General features: G+C 40.4%; 1 protein-coding gene across 1 annotated transcript; it reads right to left on the reverse strand.

Moving 5' to 3' along the window:
• Window positions 1-9619: 9619 nt before the first annotated feature.
• Window positions 9620-19100, reverse strand: LOC127668742 (oocyte-secreted protein 3-like). Its single transcript, XM_052162856.1, has 6 exons — window positions 19028-19100; window positions 16608-16786; window positions 14700-14797; window positions 11839-11898; window positions 10105-10225; window positions 9620-9649 (listed from the first exon to the last, which is right to left on the reverse strand). Exons 1-6 carry the CDS (start codon window positions 19098-19100, stop codon window positions 9620-9622), a joined length of 561 nt encoding a protein of 186 aa, XP_052018816.1.
• Between the last annotated feature and the right edge of the window lie 224 nt (window positions 19101-19324).

The raw sequence follows: 19324 nt of genomic DNA on the forward strand, positions 1-19324 counted from the left end.
TTCTAAAACTGACTAAGGTGAATACGTACAAATGGTGTGCATTCTAGTTTTATTTGGTTGCTGTGACAAATTCCATGACAAAACAAAAAGCTCATAAGAGGAAAAGCTTTCAGTGTCAGATTACAGTTCTACCACTGCTTGGAATCACAGCAGAACCTCTGCCAGTTGTTTGATGTGGGTCTGCTTTCTGTTCTACCCAGCATTACCTCTGACCAAGGAACTCACTCTCAGCCAGGAAGTACAGCAGATACTGTGGAAGAGCACTGCTCATTCATTCACATAGACTCATGCTTAGCTACTTTTCTACCAAGGAATGGTATACTATACCAATAACCATAAACAACAGAAAGGTCACTAATGGAAAAGACATTTTATTATAATGCTTTATGAAATTAAAATCAGGGAAGATTCTTCTTAATAAAGAATCATAAAAGCACAAAGGGCCACTCCATTAAATACTAAATTAGTGGATGGCCTTATATGATATCAATGGGAGGGGAGACCCTTGGTCCTGTGGAGGCTTGATGCTCCAGCATAGGGGAATGTTAGAGTGGTGAGGTGGAAGGAACACCCTCGTAGAAGCAATGAGAAGGGGGAAGAGGGGAGATAGAATGGAGAGTTTATAGAGGGGTAACTGGGAGGGAAATATCTTTTGAAATGTAAACAAATAAAATGATTAATAAAAATAAATAAAAATAAAAATATAAAGCAAACTGGACTCTTAGGCAGCATGTCAAATTGCTGCAGCCACAGCTTCTAAACATTGTTTATACTTCCCAAATCTCAAGTGAGAAAAGTGAGCTGAGTGATTTTTATTTTTTATTTTTTATCTTTATTTTTTCATCTCTTTAATCATTTTTTACAGTCCAGTTATTATCTCCCTCCCATTCTGCTCTCTGGCAATTTTTCATCACATTCCTCCTCCCCTGACTCCAAGAGGATGTCCCCACAACCTCATATACCCCACCAGACCTCCCCATTCCCTGGGGCCTCAAGTATCTCAAGTGTTAGGTGCATCTTCTCTCATTGAGGCCAGACCAGGGGAGTCCTCTGCTGTATATGTCAGGGCCTTCAACCAGCTAGTGTATGCTGCCTGGTTGGTGTCTCAGTGTCTGAGAGATCTCAGGAGTTCAGGGCTGTTGAGACTGCTGGTCTTCCTATGGGGTTGTACTCCATTCTCTTCAACTTCTTCTAGCCTTTCCCTAATTCAACCACAGGGTTCCCTGACCCCTCAGACCAGTCATGTTTTGTTCTACTTTCACTCTCTGAACTATCTATTCTCTCTCTCTCTCTCTCTCTCTCTCTCTCTCTCTCTCACACACACACACACACGCACACGCACACGCACACGCACACGCACACGCACACGCACACGCACACGCACACACACACACCATGACTACAATCACCATTGCCAGTAACATCAATAGCAAGTAAACAATCTTGGTCATTGATATTTCTCAATATCTCTGGTATTTATTCCCCAATTTTTTTTTTTAAAAAAACCTCAGACAAACAGAATGGATGCAAAAACAAAATCCATCTTTTTGCTGCATACAAGAAACATACCTCAACATTAAGGATAGACATTACTTCAGGATAAAAGATTGGGAAAAGATATCCTAAGAAAAAGAGGAGCCTGAGGAAAAGAAGGTTCATCTACTAGTCCAAAGTGGGATCCATCTCAAGGGGGAGGTCCCAAGGCCTGACACTATTACTGAGGCTATGGAGCGTTCACAAAAAGGGACCTAGCATGACCACATTCCAGAAGACCCAACAAGCATCTGAAAGAGTCAGATGCAGATATTTGCACCCAACCAATGGACAGAAGCTGCTCACCCCTGTGGTTGAATTAGGGAAATGCCGAAAGAAGCTGAGGAGGAGGGTGACCCTGTAGGAGCATCAGCAGTCTCAATTAAACTGGATCCCTGAGATCTATCAAACAGTGGACCACCAAAGCAGGTAGTATATACCAGCTGATATGAGATCCCCAACACATATACAGCAAAGGACTGCCAGGTCTGTGTTCAGAGATAATGTACTTAACCCTCAAGAGACTGGAGGCTCCTGGGAGTTTAGAGGTCAGGTGGAGTGGGTGGTGGGTGGTGGGTGGTGGGGACATCTCATGGAGACGGGGGGAATGAGGCATGGGATGTGGAACAGTAGGAGGGTGGATGGGGGAGGGGAATAGAATCTGGAATGTAAATAAATAAATAAATGGACCTATGAAGCAAACTGGTATATCTTACCATCTTAATATCTAAAATAAGACTTCAAACTAAAATAAATCAAAAGAGATGGGGAAGGACATTACATACTCATCAAAAGAAAAATCCACCAAGATGACATTTCAGCTATTAACATATATCTCTCAAACACAAGGGCACCCACTTTTGTAAAAGATCAGCTTAAATAATATATTGACCCTGACACACGGATAGTGTGAGACTGCAATACCCTGTACCATGAATGGACTGATACAGGCAAGGGGAACTTGAACTCCTGCCAGGTAAATATTAACCTAGATTTGAGACAATCATGAAGTAGACTGTCTGGACTTTGGAAAGTTGCCTTGTACCATTTATTTATTTATTTATTTATTTATTTATTTATTTATTTATTTTTACCAAATTGTGAGGTGACTGACAAATCCTCACCATAGAGCAACACTTGCAATTCCTTAGATGCCGGCTTGGATTCCACCTTTGTTATTATGTCAGTACTGGTGAAAGAACTACTGAGAAAATAGACACCTATGGTTACTACTGTCAGTGTTTGCGGTAACCAGCCCAGATAATGGCAGCAGCATCCTTGGAATGAAGAATGGGACGGTTGCTAACTTTGCCTAGGAATGACTGACAGAATAATCGTGTCAACGACTCAAAACTGAACTCTCTGCCCCTGAACTTCTCTTACAGAATGGCTTGGTTCAGGAGAGGCTTCTATCTTCCTTTGATTGCATTTGCCTTTGTGTTGTACATGCTTGTGGAGGCCGGGGGCCCATGTCAGATGTCTTCCTTTACTTCTCTTCACACTATTTACTGAGGCAGGGTCTTTTGCTGGCAAGTCCAGCTAGCTAATTTGTCCAGAGGATCCTTTTGTCTCTGCTTCCACAATGTTAGGATGGTATGCAGACCATCATGCCCCCTCTACTTCATTTCATGTGTTTGGGATCCAAGTTCTAGTTCGGCACTGCAAGCTTCTTATTTACTGATCCATTTACCCAGCCCCTAGGGAAGAATGTTTGTTTTGCTTTTGTTTTTGTTTTTGTGTTTTTGTGACAGTTTTTTTTTTTTTTTTCTGCGTAGCCCTGGCTGTCTTGGAACTTTGTAGACCAGATTGCCCTTGGAGGAGATCTGACTGTCTCTGCCCCCTGAGCCTGGGATTAAAGGCATGTGCTCCCACCATCCAGCTGTGGGGGAGGATCCTAATAGATGTTTTATTTACATATCTGACCTCTCCATACTTCTAGAGGGCTTCAGTCTCCACTGACTCTTTTTCAAGCAGGTTCATAGGCCATATTACTGCATACAATGAGGACTAGTTTTCAATCGGCAAATATTAAAAACAAGGCATTAAAAATAAGATTAGTAATTACTTTGCCCTAGCTCCCATTTTCCTGCTAATTTAGCTTAGAAACATAAACCCTGAATTAGCTAGATTTAGAAGCACAAAAATACAATAAAATATTTTATTTCTAGGCTGTGGTTACAGTAAAGGTTAAAAACACTAATAGTTACTTTCATAGGTATCACAAAAGAGTTAGAGTATATTAAAATAAAATTAAAACATACAAATATATAAATATCAATGTCCACATCAAATTCTTAAATGTTATGTTGCTGTGGTGAGTCATTCTTCATCAGTGACAAGGCTTTGTCTGTGGAAAAAAGTTCAGTAACTCATATTACTATTTTGAAATACCAAGGCTCGTGAATATTTTTCTTTCATTATTGGGCTGGGAATTTTTTGTATTTTAATTTTTTAAATAGAGTATCAGTAATAATAATAATGATTTCTCAATATATACCAATCACTGTTCTAAGAATTTTTTAGGAGCAATATGGTGATTGTGACCAAAAACTTGGGGGAAGGGAAGAACAGGATCCAAAATACATTTCAATTTAAAAATTATTTTAAATAATAAAAAATAAAATATATGAAAACACTTAAATGGAGGTAGGCTAACTGAAGACCTTCACCTCTCTCTTTCCTCCAAATCCAACCCTTCAGTCTCCTCCCTAACTCCTTAGCAGACCACTGTGGCAACCTCCTCTCCCTCCCCCTCCCCCCATCTCCAGTGGTTCACATAGATAATCCCTTCCAACCTTCCTTCTCCCAGCTCATCCCTTTATCCCAGCCCCCAACTCCATCCAGCATTCCCTAGGAACTCACCAGCCAAGCTTGCCAGAGAAGCAAATAAGTCATTATAATAGGTAGGTGAGCTACAGGAGCTACAAGTCTTCACTCCCCCCTTTGCTCCAAATCTAATGCCCCAGTCTCATCCTCAGCTCTCTAGCAGACCATCAGTTGTGGCCTCTCCACCATTCTCAGAGGCACTAAGCAGCTATTGGTGGGACACCCTAATTGCATTCCTCCTGTGGATGACCTCAGCCCAGGCCCCTCTTTCCTATTCCTAAGTGTCAGCTCCCAATACCTAGAAACACATTTTTCCTGGAATACTCAGTGACGACACCTGGCAGGATCCCAGGATTCCCTACCAAGAAAGATATGGGAGAAGAGGCCCTTAGTCCTGTGTTGGTTCGATGCCCCAGTGTAGGGCAATGCGTGGACAAGGAGGCAGGAGTGAGTGGTTGGGTGGCGGTGCACCCTCATAGAAACAGGAATTGGGGTGTGGGATCGTGGTGTGAGGCAGTCTGTAGCCTGGTTGAAGCAAGGCCACTCTGGAGACCCCGTAGAACATTCTACAAGGGACAGAACCTGTGACTGCTGATTCCTCAACTTTATAATCCCGTGGCCATCAGTCACATCAGTCATGTATGGCCAGGTCCCAGGCCTCTAGCTTTCTGGCTAGACTCCACCCCTATAGTCACCTGGCTATAGACTCCACCCCTATAGTCACCTGGCTATAGACTCCACCCCTATAGTAACCTGGCTACAGCCAGGTTTCTTTCCCTGCTCCTCGGTTGCCAGAAAGATCAATCGTGGTATGCACTCACTGATAAGTGGCCTAGAAACTTGGAAAACGCAAGACATAATCCACATATTAAATGATGTCCAAGAAGAACGGAGGCATGGCCTCTGGTTCTGGAAAGACTCAGTGCAGCAGTATAGGGGAATACCAGAACAGGAAAGTGGGAAGGAGTAGATGGGGTAACGGGGGGGGGGGGCAGGGGAGGGGGCTTATGGGACTTTCAGGGAGTGGGGAGCCAGAAAAGGGGAAATCATTTGAAATGTAAATAAAAATATATCGAATAATAAAAAAGGCTTCTAGCCCCTCCCCTCTCTCTTCTCGCCCCTCCCCCCTCTCTCTCTTTGTCCCCCCCCCCCCTCTTTTCCCCCTTTCCACGTGGTCATGGCCATCTATCTCCTTTTCTCTTTTTACTTTTCTAATAATAAAGCATTAAAACTATGGGCTATCTCTTATCAAAACCCGCCTCATAGAAGCATGGAGCAGGTCTCAGCATTTCCAGCCACTAGGGAAGGATGGCGCCTCCTCTTAGCCGAGTAGCTTCCTTAACACAGGCCATGCAAAGGGCCCCGCCAGCCTTCTGCGCAAGGGCCTCCTTCCATGCTAACTAGCCAGGCACTCCCTATCCAGCACAGGTGCACGCACGGTCCTGCCAGTGTTCCCCTATGCCCCTACGTGGGCTTTGCCTGACAGTGTTTCTCCTATGCGGGTACCACACTGCCCCCCTTCCCCCCTCAGAGGGGGGATGGGATAGAGAGTCTTCCAGAGGGGGGAAATCGGGAAAGGGAATAACATTTGGAATGTAAATAAATAAAATATCCAATAATAAAAAAGAAAGATATAGCCACCACTTATGGGGAACTAAAACTGTTAATATTAAAAGTTGTTGTGATGTGCTTTTTTTTCTTATTTCTTGTAGGGCTTTTTTGGGGGGGGGGTAGTTAATTCAAGTTGAAGTTTTCAATAGTAAAAATGGCCATTCTCCCAGAAGCAATCTTCAGATTCAATGCAATCCTTATCAAAATTCCAACACAATTTTTTCACAGACCTTGAAAGGGTAAATTTTAGCTTTATATTGAAACACTGTAAAACCTAGGATAGCTCAAACAATTCTGAATAATAGAAGAACTGCGGAAAGTATCACTGTGCCCTAATTCAGGTTGTACTACAAAGCAATAGTAATAAAACCAGCATGGTATTAGCACAAAACAGTCATGTTGATCAATTTAATTGGATTGATGGCCCAGACATTTATCTATGGGCAACTGATTTTTGATAAAGAAGTAAAAAATACACATTGGGAAAAGATGTTTTAAACAAATGGTACTTGTCAAACTGGATATCTACATATAGAAGAATGCAAATAGATTCATATTTATCACTCTGCACAAAATTCAACTTCAAATAGATAGAAGACATCAACATAAAATCAGAGAAATTATACATGATAGAAGAGAAAGTGGACAAGAACCTTGAACTCATTGGCATAGAAAAAGACTTTCTAAACAGTGTGTTAGCATGGCATTAAGATAAAGATTAATTAATGAGACCTCGTGAAACTGAGATGCTTCTGCATAGCAAGGGCAGCGACATTCCAACTGGAGCAGCCTACAGATTGGGAAAAGATGGTCACACACTACATATCTGCCAGAGGACTAGCACCCAAAATATATGAAGAACTTGAGAAACTAGATATTAAGGAAACAAATAACCCTGTCAGAAAATGGAGTGAAGATATAAACAGTGAATTCTCAAAAGAGGAAACTCAGATGGCTGAGAAACAGTTAAAGTAATGTTCAACATTTTTGAGTCATCATGGAAATACAAATTAAAACTACTTTAAATTTCATCTTTTGCACATAAGAATGGCTAAGATCAATAGCACATGATGGTGAAGATGTGGAGTAAGGGGAAGACTCATTCATTGGAATGCTGGAGGGAGTGCAAACTTGTACAGCCACTATTGAAATCAGTGTGGTTGTTCCTCAAGAAGAAAGGAATAGATCTACGGCAAGTTCCAGCTATACCCATGGACACATACCCAAAGGATGCTTCATCCTACCATAGAGATACTTGTTCAACTATGTTCATTGCAATCTATTCCCAACAGTCAGAAATTGAACACAGCCTAGATGTCCATCAACAGAAGAATTGATAAAATGTGCATTTGCACAGTGGAATATTACTCAGCCATTAAAAATAAAACTATGAAATTCACAGGTAAATGGAGGAACTAGAAAAAAAACCATCATTCTGAGTGAGGTAACCCAGGCCCAGAAAAACATATTATTTATTTACTGATATGTGGATATTAGTTGTTAATTCAGTGGTAAGCAAATTCCAATCTGTAGAACCACAGAGGTTGGATATAGAGCAAAGTACTAGGGAGGCAAATAGATCTCCTTAGGAAAGGGAAATAGATTAGACATTGATGGACAAGGGCAAATATTTGGAATGGGAGAATCAAGTATGGAGCAGAATGAGGGAGGGGATAGATCTAAAACTTAGAGCCATTTGAGGGGCAATATGGAAACCTAATACACTAGAAGCTTCCTAAAACATGTACATATACGAAGAAGATTTAAATGAAACTACCAAATAACAGGAAAGACAGAGCCCCAAAAGGACATGTGTCACCAAATGAAGCTTCCAGTACTGGGAATAGGTACATCTAATTCAGTTGTTGGACAAAGGGGAATCATGGGAACTCTGAACAACCCAGGGTGTTGCCAAAGCTGTTGGTTGTTTTCCAAAAACATAGCACTACCTTATTTCTGATGACAATAAGTCCACAACTCACTGAACCAGAGAAGTTGAGCTGTGGCCACCTAGAGCCTTCACCATTATGGATAATGTTCTTGGTATTGGAAAGTACTCTGCATGCTACCAAAGAAGAAACATACCACCACCTCATCTGCAAATGCTTTGATTTGCAATGGTATCCTGTCTGCAAGATATGCTAGTGCAATGTTGATACAAAGTTTGGGGAAGGAACCCACCAATATCTGATTTTACTTAAGGCCTACTCCTTAAGTAAAAGTTGGAAACCATACCTATTGCTGCTCTGGTGACCAAAAACTTGAGACTAGATAGCCCAGGGAGGGACGCCTAGCAGGTAAGCCAAATACTACAGTTCTACTAGAGGAAAACAACAATAAAATGATTCCACATGACATTCTGCTGTACTCATAAATCATTGCCTTGTTCAGCCATCATCAGAGAAGTTTGCCCTCTCCATCAGATGGTAACAAACACAGAGGCCCAAAGCCAGATAGAATTCAGAGGGGACACTACCCTAAATGAGTTGTCTCCCTCAAATCCCTCCCCTTCAGGGCTCAGAGAACCTAGAGGAAGAGGAGGAGGAAAGAATGTAAAAACCAGAGAGGATTCAGGATACCAAGGAAACAAAACCCTCTAAACACAACAAGATTGACACAATATTAATTCCTGGGGACTGCAGCATACACAGGTCCCCCATTAGTCTGCACGTGATGGGGCCTGAGATCTAAAGAAGTAGACACATACTCCTATCCTTAATATGGAACCAAACTCCAATCAGTAATTACTTAAAAGTGAAAATTTAGTTTTCTCCAAGGGAGTCTCACTGGAGAAACAAACTATTCTCATGGGCAGGCTGCGTGCCCATCAATAGATGACAGAAAATAAACTCAATTCAATCCTTGGAGGTTTCTTTTTACATAATGTTGAGTCAGGTCTTTCTTCCTTTTTAAAATGTTTATCTTTTTAAGATTTTAAAATTTTTAAATTTTAAAATTTTTTAAATGTTATTTTCCTACCCTGTCTGTCTCTTTTCCCTTTCAGTCTTTTGAGTATATGTAGTGGCTTTCACTTTTACATTTTTATGGGATTCCTGAGTGTGTCAATGAGTGTCTGTGTCTCTGTTTCTCGTGCCTTTTCTTGGGTTCCTTTCTGTTTGTTTTGTCTTATTCTAATGTTTTTATTTTATTTTAATTATTCTATAGAAGCCGTTTTATTTTCTAGTGGGTGACAGAAAGGTGGTGGCTCCAGACATGAGAGGTGGTGAGGAGGCTCTGGGAGGCGTAGAGGGAGGGGAGAGCGTATCGGGTTATACTATATGACAAAACATATACTTTCAATAAAAGAAAAAAATTAAATATATTATTTTTTGGCAAATTTATACATGTACAACATTTACATAATGTCTTTTGTTCTTTCCTACCCATGAGTTTCTCCCCATCCCCTTTCATTCCTATAGAACCACACCCCTTTTCTGTTATATCAGGTAAAGGATAGTTACTGAAGCATGCATGATCAACCCAGCAGTGGCTTTACCACAAAGAGAACGACTTGCCTGCACCATTAACTGCAAATAATTCCCCTGGGAGGGATGGAGTCTCATGAACCCCTCCCTCGAGCACTTTCTGAGCTGGAGATAGCTAAATTTAGAGCTTTAAAATAGGAGCAAAATGGTCTGTAACCCATCCTTTACAGGATGGGAGCCACATAGATCATTTTCTAAAAACAGAAAAATGAGAGAAAACAACTCTCAAAGAAATCTTGAATATACCTGACAAAAACCCAGTAGTAAATCAAGACTGTTTTGCTCATATTATTTCTTTCCAGGGCTACCTTTATCTTAAGACATTTGGTCTTTTTAATGAAAAGACAAGAAGAGACTGGTCCAAATTGGTAATAGCTTTTCACCCTTCCCTCCATTCCAAACCTTGGCATTGGATTCAGACGTTCAGTTTCAAATGTTGTAAGGTAAAACAATACTGCCAAGGAAAGACACTCGAGAATGAGGAGAGGATTATGAGCCTGGACCTTATCACACTGTACAGTGACTACGTGTCACTCTCCTCCACTGAGTACATGGTGGAGATAAGTGTAGGGTCCTCAAACAAACACTAGATGTAATGGATAATGATGACTGTTTAGATATCAAAGTTGGTCCTTGTAGGAATTCTTACCCAGTCTGTTGGGAAGTGGAAACAGCGACAAGTATTGCAGTATTTCTTCATTACCAGGAACCAGCACTGAGGAAGAAGTTGGCAATCTAGGTCACTCGGGTCATCCACATTATAAAGCTCTCTACAGGGAAAGCAAACAATGAAAACAGGAATTAGAAATCAGTGCAGAGGCCTAGAGGTCACCATCCTTGGGCTTCAATGCTAGCTTCAACCCAACAGTTTAGTGATTCAGCATCCTTGATGTAAAAATGTAATACATTTCATATCTTCTTATAGCTTTAAGAAGACTGTGTTACTCTAATTCAGCAGTCTCAGACTCACTCAAAATCCCCCCATTGAGAGCTAATAACTTTATGGATACAGATATTGTTCTTAAAAAAACTTCCAGAAAATTCTTTGCTGAAGTAATTGATTGAAGGATAAACACACACACACACAAAGTGCAGTGCCCACAGATTTCATAAAAGGGTGACAGATTCCCTGCTGGAGCTAGAGCTTAGGGTTTGTTGAGAACTGCTAGATGTGGGTGTTTTTTTTTTTTAATTTATTTATATTTCAAGTGTTATTCCCTTACCGGTTTCCCTGCCTCCGGGAAACCCCCCTCCTCTGCTCCTCCCCCTGCTTCTATGAGGTGTTTCTCCACCTACCCACTCCTACCTCCCTGCCCTCGCTTGATTCCCCTACACTGGGGCATCTATCAAACCTTCATAGGACCTCTCCTCCCATTGATGCCTGACAAGGCTGTCCTCTGCTACAAATGCAGCCATGTGTACTCCTTGATTGGTGGCTTAGACCTTGGGAGCTCAGGGGTGGTGGTGGTGGGGAGGGGTCTGGTTGTAAGAACTAAACTCTAGGCAAAGCAGAGGAAGAGGAGCCTCACACAACCTCGCTTGGCAATGCAGAAGGCCTGATGGGAAGGCAGAAAGTGTTCAGCAGTGCAGAGGAGTTGAGCTGTGCAGCCACAGGACTCATGGCCATCCAAGTCGCCTGCATTGCCACCTGCACTTGGTTTTGGGCCCCCTGCGGGCAGAGCCCAGGCTGCCACTTCCAGCTGCCTGCCCTGCCCATCTTCCAGATGTATTGAACAAAAATTTAAGTGCTGCCCGCCCCTGCCTACCACCAGTGTCATAACAGTCTTTCACAATGAAGTGTGGTTTTCGCTGCTTAGGGACTGCCCACAGTGTGCTCTATTCTTCACCTGCAATACTGCTGAAGGAGATCATTTTGGTGGACGATGCTAGTGTAGATGATTACTTGCATGAAAAACTAGAGGAATATATAAAACAGTTTTCTATTGTGAAAATAGACAGCAAGAAAGGAAAGGCCTGATCCTAGCATGGTTGCTAGGGGCAGCTGTAGCAACTGCCTCTAGCAGAAACTCATGTTCTTAGATGCTGACTGTGCATGCTTCTGTGGCTGGTTGGAACCTTTGCTGGCCTGAATAGCTAAGAGCTTTACTGTGGTGGTGAGTCCAAGATATCACATCCATAGATCTAAACATATTTGAGTTCAACAAGCCATCTTCGTACATAAGATTTTGATTGGAGTCTTTCCTTTGGCTGGGAGTTATGAGAAGGAAAGATGAAACCTACCCAATCAAGACCCCCATCCTTGTAGGGGGCCTTTGTTTCTACATGTAAAGAATATTTTGAACACATTGGAAGTTACAATGAAGAAACTGAAATCTGGGGAGGTGAAAATATAGAAATGTCATTCCAACAAAAGCCTTCATACCTTTCTGAAAGGCACTCAGGTGACTGCTCGGGCTCATTACCAAGTTCACTTTGCAGAAGTCTGGATGGACAAATACAAGGAAATATTTTATAGGAGAAACACAGATGCAGCAATAATCGTTAAGCAAAAATCATTTGATGATCTTTTAAAAAGATTTGAAATAAAGAAACGCCTTCAGTGTAAAAATTTTACATGGTACCTGAACACTATTTACCCAGAAGTGTATGTACCAGACCTTAATCCTGTTCTATCTGGATATATTAAGAGTGTTGGTCAACCTTTATGTCTGGATGTTGGTGAAAATAACCAGGGAGGCAAACCGTTGATTCTATACATGTGCCAGGGGTGGGGGGTGGGGGTGGGAATCAGTACTTTGGTATTCTACTCAGCATGAAATCCACCACAACATCTAGAAGGAGTTATGTCTTCTTGCTACTCAGGGTATTGTCCAGGTGAAGGCGTGTGTCTATAAAGGTCACAGGACAATCGCTTCTGGAGAACGGATATGGGAGATTTGGAAGGACCAACTCCTATATAACTCATTATTTAAAATGTGTCTTTCATCAAGTGGAGAACATCCAAACTTAGTGCCATGTGACTCAACAGATCTACTCCAAAAATGCATTTTTTTTTAGCCAAAATGAATAAGTGTTCCTTAAAATTAAGGAGTTGAAAAGGACATGCTGTTCATAAAACTGTGACTAGGTGTACAGTGTCATTGCTGAAAATAATGCAAAAGCAGCTCATTGTAACTTATTCCAAGTGCATTTTCCTTATGTATATTTTAAGATGTCTATGTAGTACCGCTGCAGAAATCTTGGGGGGGGGGTTCTGTCTGAAAGCACAGAAACTAGAATACCAAAGATGATTCTGAAATGTCCAGATGTAGAAGAGAGATGTTTACGGTATGAAGAAAATAATTTTCCTAGGAAAGTGATGTGTGTTTGTACACTTGGGCATGTGCACACTTACATCTACACACTCACAGCTTAAAATGTTTCCCCTAATTTTAGGGGCAACAGGAAAAGATTTGATACTGTATTTTTATAAATATATATAGAAATGGATCAATGAAGGCTAGTCATTGGCCTTTTGGTACAAACCAGGAAATTTTTATAGATTTTATTGTCTTAAAATCCAGGTAAACTTTTGTTGTCTTTTACTTGTCTGTCAAATATTTCCTTAAACATGAAGTTGAATAAGGAGAGGACTATTTTTAACACTTAAATTTGTGGAAAATTTACAAATATATTTTAGTCTGATTCCCACTCCACTTGATATACACAAGTCTTCCCAAATGGCTTTTCTGAAGTGACTATATTGTGTGTACTTTTAAAAAAATAAATATACCTTATACACACACATACACACCTCAGGTCATCTGGAAGAGCAATAAGTGCTCTTAATCACTGAGTCATCTCTCCAGTCCCCGACTGTTGAGACTATGCCAGCAAGTCATGTTGGAACATGAGTACCACAAACTAATTAGCTATCTCAGTGCAACAAAGCATAAATTAAAATTTCAAACCCAGCATTTTCAGGTAATTTTGCCAAATTTAAATCTGGAACTTTCTGGCTATATAAATCTGGAAAACCATTTAATGTCTTTATATATCTAATTTTCTATCACTCTTGTATATTTTATATATATATATATATATATATATATATAATAACAGTCTTTAAATAAAAGCAAACTTCATTAGCTCCAAGTAACCTGTTGATTTAACTTTGAAAGATTTTAGGAACACCTTCCCTTCAACCCAGTTGGCATGGTCTTCATGCTGTCCACATAGATCTGACGAGGAGGATTCAAGTGCCCTGGGCTCCCAAATGCTGGGGAGAGCCATGTTCTTACTGAAATGCTGAAGCCATTCATAGGCTTAATGTGGAAGCACTTAAACAAAAAATAAGTTATCAAACTTTCTAATGTTTTTGCCTTATTTAATTCCAACTTCCTTCAGGAATTTTGAACTTACTGTTTAAGCCAGATGGCTGTTTTTAAAAAGCTTCGCCTTGTATGTCATTATTACTGGTTTTCAAACTTAAAAGGTAGAACTAATTTTTATTAAACTTTTCAAACTCTAATTTTTTTTTTCTGAGACAGGGTTTCACTGTATAGCCTGGGCTGTCCTGGAACTCACTCTGTAGACCAGGCTGGCCTCGAACTCAGAAATCCACCTGCCTCTGCCTCCCAAGTGCTGGGATTACAGGTGTGCGCCACCACCGCCCGGCTCGAACTCTAATTTTCACATAACCTAGAGTCTCAGTCTCCCCTCTCTTCCCCTCCTTCTCTCCCTCTTTCTGCCCATCCTCCCTCCCCGCTCTCTGTGTGTTTGTAATTTCTAGATAAGTTTAACCTAGTTGTTTTTTTTTTTCTTTTTCTTTTTTTTTATTGCTGGTCTTGAACTCACTGAGTAATGTCATGTAGGTCTTGAATTTATAGTCAGTCCTCCTAAGCCTTCTGAGTACCTGGTTTTACATGACTGCCATGAGGCCTAGCTAGAGTCCTTTGGATTGTTCAGAAGGTCAAAGCCAATCTGTGTAATTAAGAAATTTCCTTAGATATAGTATACCAATGTCAGTGTAATGCATTTGGCTTGGCTGCGTGTTCTGATAACCTTTTAAGGAGTAGATAGATGAACAGCAAAAACCCACCCATGGTTTGTAACCTGTGTCACTTTATTGGCATAAAATTTGGCCTCTGAGTAGGGACTGCAATAGAGGTTAATATGGACTGACCTGTTGCAGATACACAGCTGCATAAGAAGTCATGAATTTCAAGGTTTGTGGACAATAATACATTTTGGCCAAGAGCTGTTGGAATTGAATCAAGGAATCAATAGGTGTTTTGCACTGACCTGCGCATGATGCACTGCAGTTGAAACTCAATAGAATCAGATACATTCTTGGGTGTATAGGTGAGCCAGCTGTTAACAATAGTTCCATCAAAGGCGTGCTGTTGAGATAAGAGATCTTTGAAGTATACAAATGGATTGTCACAATACATTCTAATATATTCAAATAAGAAATAGAAAGACTACCATCCCAGGAAATAAAGATAAATTAATATGCTTAAAGTTCTCCCTACAATGTGGAAGTACTGAACGAACAGAAAATAAAGCAACACCATTGACATAGGATTTGTGAATGAGATTGGCAAGAGGCTGGTCACATTATCCCTGAAGCTTTTCCACTAGCCTTTTCAAATATAAGTTCTAGCAAGTGTTTCTTACTTAGATGGAAACTTGCTCTATGAGTGTTTAAAAAGATGAAGAAACTAATTGAAGGACCTGAAGACTCTTCCTGATACAACTGACCTCAAACATAGTATTTGGCTTTTACTTTGGATTTTTTGGTTTCTAAAAGTACATCAGGAAGAAGACTGCTAACTAAAAAAATGATGTATTTGTACTGACCAATCGCATTTCCTGAGCACGGAATGCATATACATTTCATAATAAGTTACAAATCCTATAGTTTTGCCATATTTTTGGGATCAATTAGATATGACATACAATCCTAGTTAATATATTCCAAAATCAGTAACTCATTGAATAAATAGATTAGCTGAAGAGTATCCTGTAAGATAGATGATTCATATGATTGCCAAGGTCCGAAAGATTTATCTCATTCAGGATAAGTATCTCCCTGTTATGTGTGGAGAGGCCTGTACCTGCAGGTGCTAAATGCCTGCTCCTCCTTACCAGATGTCAGCTGCACGCTCCCCTCTGTGGATGGGTTCATGAGTACTGTATCCCCAAATTGCCCACTGTGCCCTGTGGAGATGATTGTCTCCACTTGATAATGATGGACTTCACTTCTATGAAGGGCTGTATATTTGACACTTGCTTTTAGCTTCTACAAACCTCAAAATACCTTTGGATTTCTTTTGATGGATGCATGGAAACAAATTAGAGTGCCTGGCATCTTGCTGTGGGTAAGCATAGGCTTGAGAAATAGACCAAGATAGACAATATGTTATGAGGCATAGAGGACTGGAAGATCTGCACGCCAATTTGATTGTTATCCCATGCACAGGACATGAAGTTTAGGTTCCTAGAGGAACACACTTATTTCCATGACTACAGAAATGCAAATTAAGATAAATGAAATATTTTAAATTTACCTTGGAAGTGCTTAGAACTTCCTATACTATCTTAAGGTCTGGGCAGTGAGCACAGTGCACTAAGGAGGAGTTACCCTCAGGAATAAGCTATAGGTTAGTGACAGAGACAGATCTGTAAGTCAAGTACAATAGGATACTTCTTTAGGGATATCTTCTATGGATTTTTCTTATCATTGTTGTTCATTTCATTCTGCTCAGCGTCATCACAGAACTAAAGCAACAAGTTCAGACTAGGCATCAGCAAGTCTCTTCTCTGACCCTTACTCTTCTATGGTCTGACTACGTGAGTTGGGTTACATGGCTGACTTTTTATGCCCCAATCTCTCACTTTATATAAGTGGAAACAGAATCGATCCAGTATGATTAGGTGTGTAAAAGCCATGTGAAAATAATGTGTGTTATATTAATAGAACACTAACTTATTTTTATAGAAAGCCTATAGTTTTCTTATTAATATCTAGTATCCTATACATAGTAAGTCTCTGGTGAATGAATAGAAATAAAAAATTCTTTGTGTTTCTCTCAGGCTAAGGCACTAGCATAGTAATACCAGTGTTATGTATATATTAAGACAAGAACAGAAAACAACACTTGAAAAGACTTTACTGATGGCACCAAGAAAAACAGTTCCTTCTCTTACCTCTATGTAAGTCCCACAGGCATTAATACTATAATAAAACTCAAGTTCATCTGGTCTCACAGAAGTTATTGGGCAGTCTAACCCCAGGAGTAATTCATCAGGGTCAATGAGTTCATCTGGATAAAACAGTGCCCTTTTAGCTATAACACGAAATTTAAAGTAATCGCATTCCATGGATACTGTTGAAAGAGATGAAAAAGGAATCAGTTGCTCCACCTTAATACATAGCAAAGAACTTTGATCCAAATAGGAGAAATGAAAAATCCAATTTAACCAAAATTAATAGTTTAGGAATGTGGGCAAAGATGATTACTTTCATGATATGATTCCCCTTCTCTTTTCTTTCAATTGATATTTCTCAAATAGAATCAACTGGCAAAACACTCTGAAGTTCTGCTCGAGATTAACCATAATGACTATTTAGAATGAAAGCAGAGGTATGTACTTTTACTAGAGTGCTAAAACTGGGTTCACTAAAAGCCTGCCAGCTTTGCTAGATTAACTGGCCGACAAACCCTAGCAATCCTTCTATCTCTGCCTCCCAATCACTGGGATTACAGGCTTTTTCTGTGTAATTCTATGGAGATCTGAGCTCAAATTGTTATGTTTGCATGAAACGTAACTTTACTAGTTGAATCATCTCCACGGCCCCCTAGGTTTTAATTTTCAGGCCATGGCTGTGTGCCAAATAGTAGCAGACATGTAGTTCATGTGAAGAGAAGATGCAAGTCTTTCAATATCCAAGAATGTATAAAAAGCAGAGTCTGAGTATTATGCCTTATGGACCCATTGCAGGGCACTGCCCTGGAGATCAGACTGTTCAATTTATGCCTCTGCTTGACTCTTCTGAGCTTCAGGACAAATATTCAAGTAGCTATCAGATATACAAAGGATATTTGAAAGAGTCCTCCTCAGCTGCATGTGATTTATGGGGAACCCATAGGCTTTTTGTTTTGTTTTGTTTTTTACATCACTTCCATTCATATTTCCCCATTCTCAGTCAACAGCACCACACTCAACCAGCACGGAAGCCTTAGGATCCAGTCCCAGTTCCCACATCTCTTCCTTCCCACATAGCCTTCTACTGAATCAATTCACTTTTACTTCAAAATTGATCTCCCATCTATTTCTGCCTGGCTGCACCTTTGGGTCCATCACTGCCCCTTATATGGGCAACCTCAGCAGCCTTGCAGAGGAGCTCACTGCCTCCAGCCTCATTTCTTTTCATTCTTCACAGGTGTCCTATACCGATGGAAGGGCCCTCTTGCTTACACCTTACCCACCATCTCAGAGACCTGGACTTCTCTGTCTTTAAAAGCTTGTTATCTTTTAATAAAATCTTTTTTTCAGTTATTCAAAGAATGTTTAATTCATTTTGGTCATATTTTATCAGCTTGGGCTATCACATTTGCAACAGGTATTTTGCACAATTCTTTCATTTATAAAAAGGCAAAGAGTAGGGAATTTCTCTCACCCTCTAACTGCTCACCCTTGATGGCAATATTATTCTCTAGGTTCTGCAGTAACTGTGCTACCTCCAGGAATTCCCTTTTGTCCTCCCAATACTTCACACACTATTCTTAGTATCCAGAGTCATAATCAACTTTCCTTTTGAGACATTCTAATAGTTTCTTTGGAAAACTCTTAAGTAAACTTTTGACTCCTTTGAGCTGAGTCTGGGGGGGGTCTGCAGGACTTGAAGATATTTTAAATGATCTCTGTCCTGTCGTACCAAAGGTGAAACAAGGTTGTTCAGTTGTTTGGGAAACTTAGACTTCCTAGGATCTGAGAGCAGCCTGGGGTCAGTCTGGAGTGGATGTTGGCTGCAGCCTATGTGTCACTGAGTTGGCTGTAGGAAAACACTGGAATGTTTAAGAACCATTTATTGAGGATATATTAAAAAGAATCGCACAATGAGAGATTCTTACGTAAGAATGGAAGGGCATGGGAGATTATTACATAAGGAAAGCTAGTTAAGAATGTGTGACTGAATAATGCAGGTAGGAAACTGTTAAAAGACAGATAAGCAGCAGGAAGAGAGAATCACACAGAAGAACAGATGCCTCAAGGGTGACCTGGTAGGAACCTGAAGAGTGCCTGTGTAGAAGAAAGTGAATGAGTGGTAGGAAATACTCTGAGAACCTCAGCAAATGTAATGACTTCAGCCCAGAACACCTTACTTACAGGGATGGGGGAAGACGGCAAGACATGGATAATGAGAATTAAGTTTGTAAAACCTGTATGTTGGGCCAATAATGTTCTAGTAATCCAGGGGGAGACAACCTAGAGGACTAGGAATTATTCAATCTCTAACTTTTCAGATGGAATGATAAAACCTTTGGAACCCAACACCTCATAACTCACAGACATTGAAGAACTACCCCCTTGAAAATATCACCAGTCAAGGTCCACTCTGATACCTGGCTCAATCCCAGAACATCTCCACATCCCAAATATGAGCACCAGCAGTCCTGAAGCAACGAAGGCCTTCATCATGCCAGACCACCGTCCTGGGACTTCCTCAGGTATCGGATAGTTGAAAGGAATTAACAAGTTGGGAGTGTTTTTATACCTGAGGCTGTACTCAGATGTAGTCAATGAACCCAATTCAGGAAAAAAAAAACCCAAAAGAACAAACAAGCAAAGGAAAGAAAGAAAGAAACAAACAAAAACCCAAAAAACTTTACCACACCATCAATTCTAGATCCCAAGTCTTT

Source organism: Apodemus sylvaticus, chromosome 1, assembly GCF_947179515.1.
Source record: "Apodemus sylvaticus chromosome 1, mApoSyl1.1, whole genome shotgun sequence".
Lineage (NCBI taxonomy): Eukaryota > Metazoa > Chordata > Mammalia > Rodentia > Muridae > Apodemus > Apodemus sylvaticus.

Coding starts and splice junctions, on each gene's coding strand:
- LOC127668742 (XM_052162856.1), bottom strand. CDS start 19,100: ATGAAGGCCTTCGTTGCTTCAGGACTGCTGGTGCTCATATTTGGGATG. Junction 11,899..14,699: donor CTGCAGTGCATCATGCGCAG/GTCAGTGCAAAA, acceptor TTGTCCATCCAG/ACTTCTGCAAAGTGAACTTG. Junction 9,650..10,104: donor TCCACTTCCCAACAGACTGG/GTAAGAATTCCT, acceptor TTCTGTTTTTAG/AAAATGATCTATGTGGCTCC.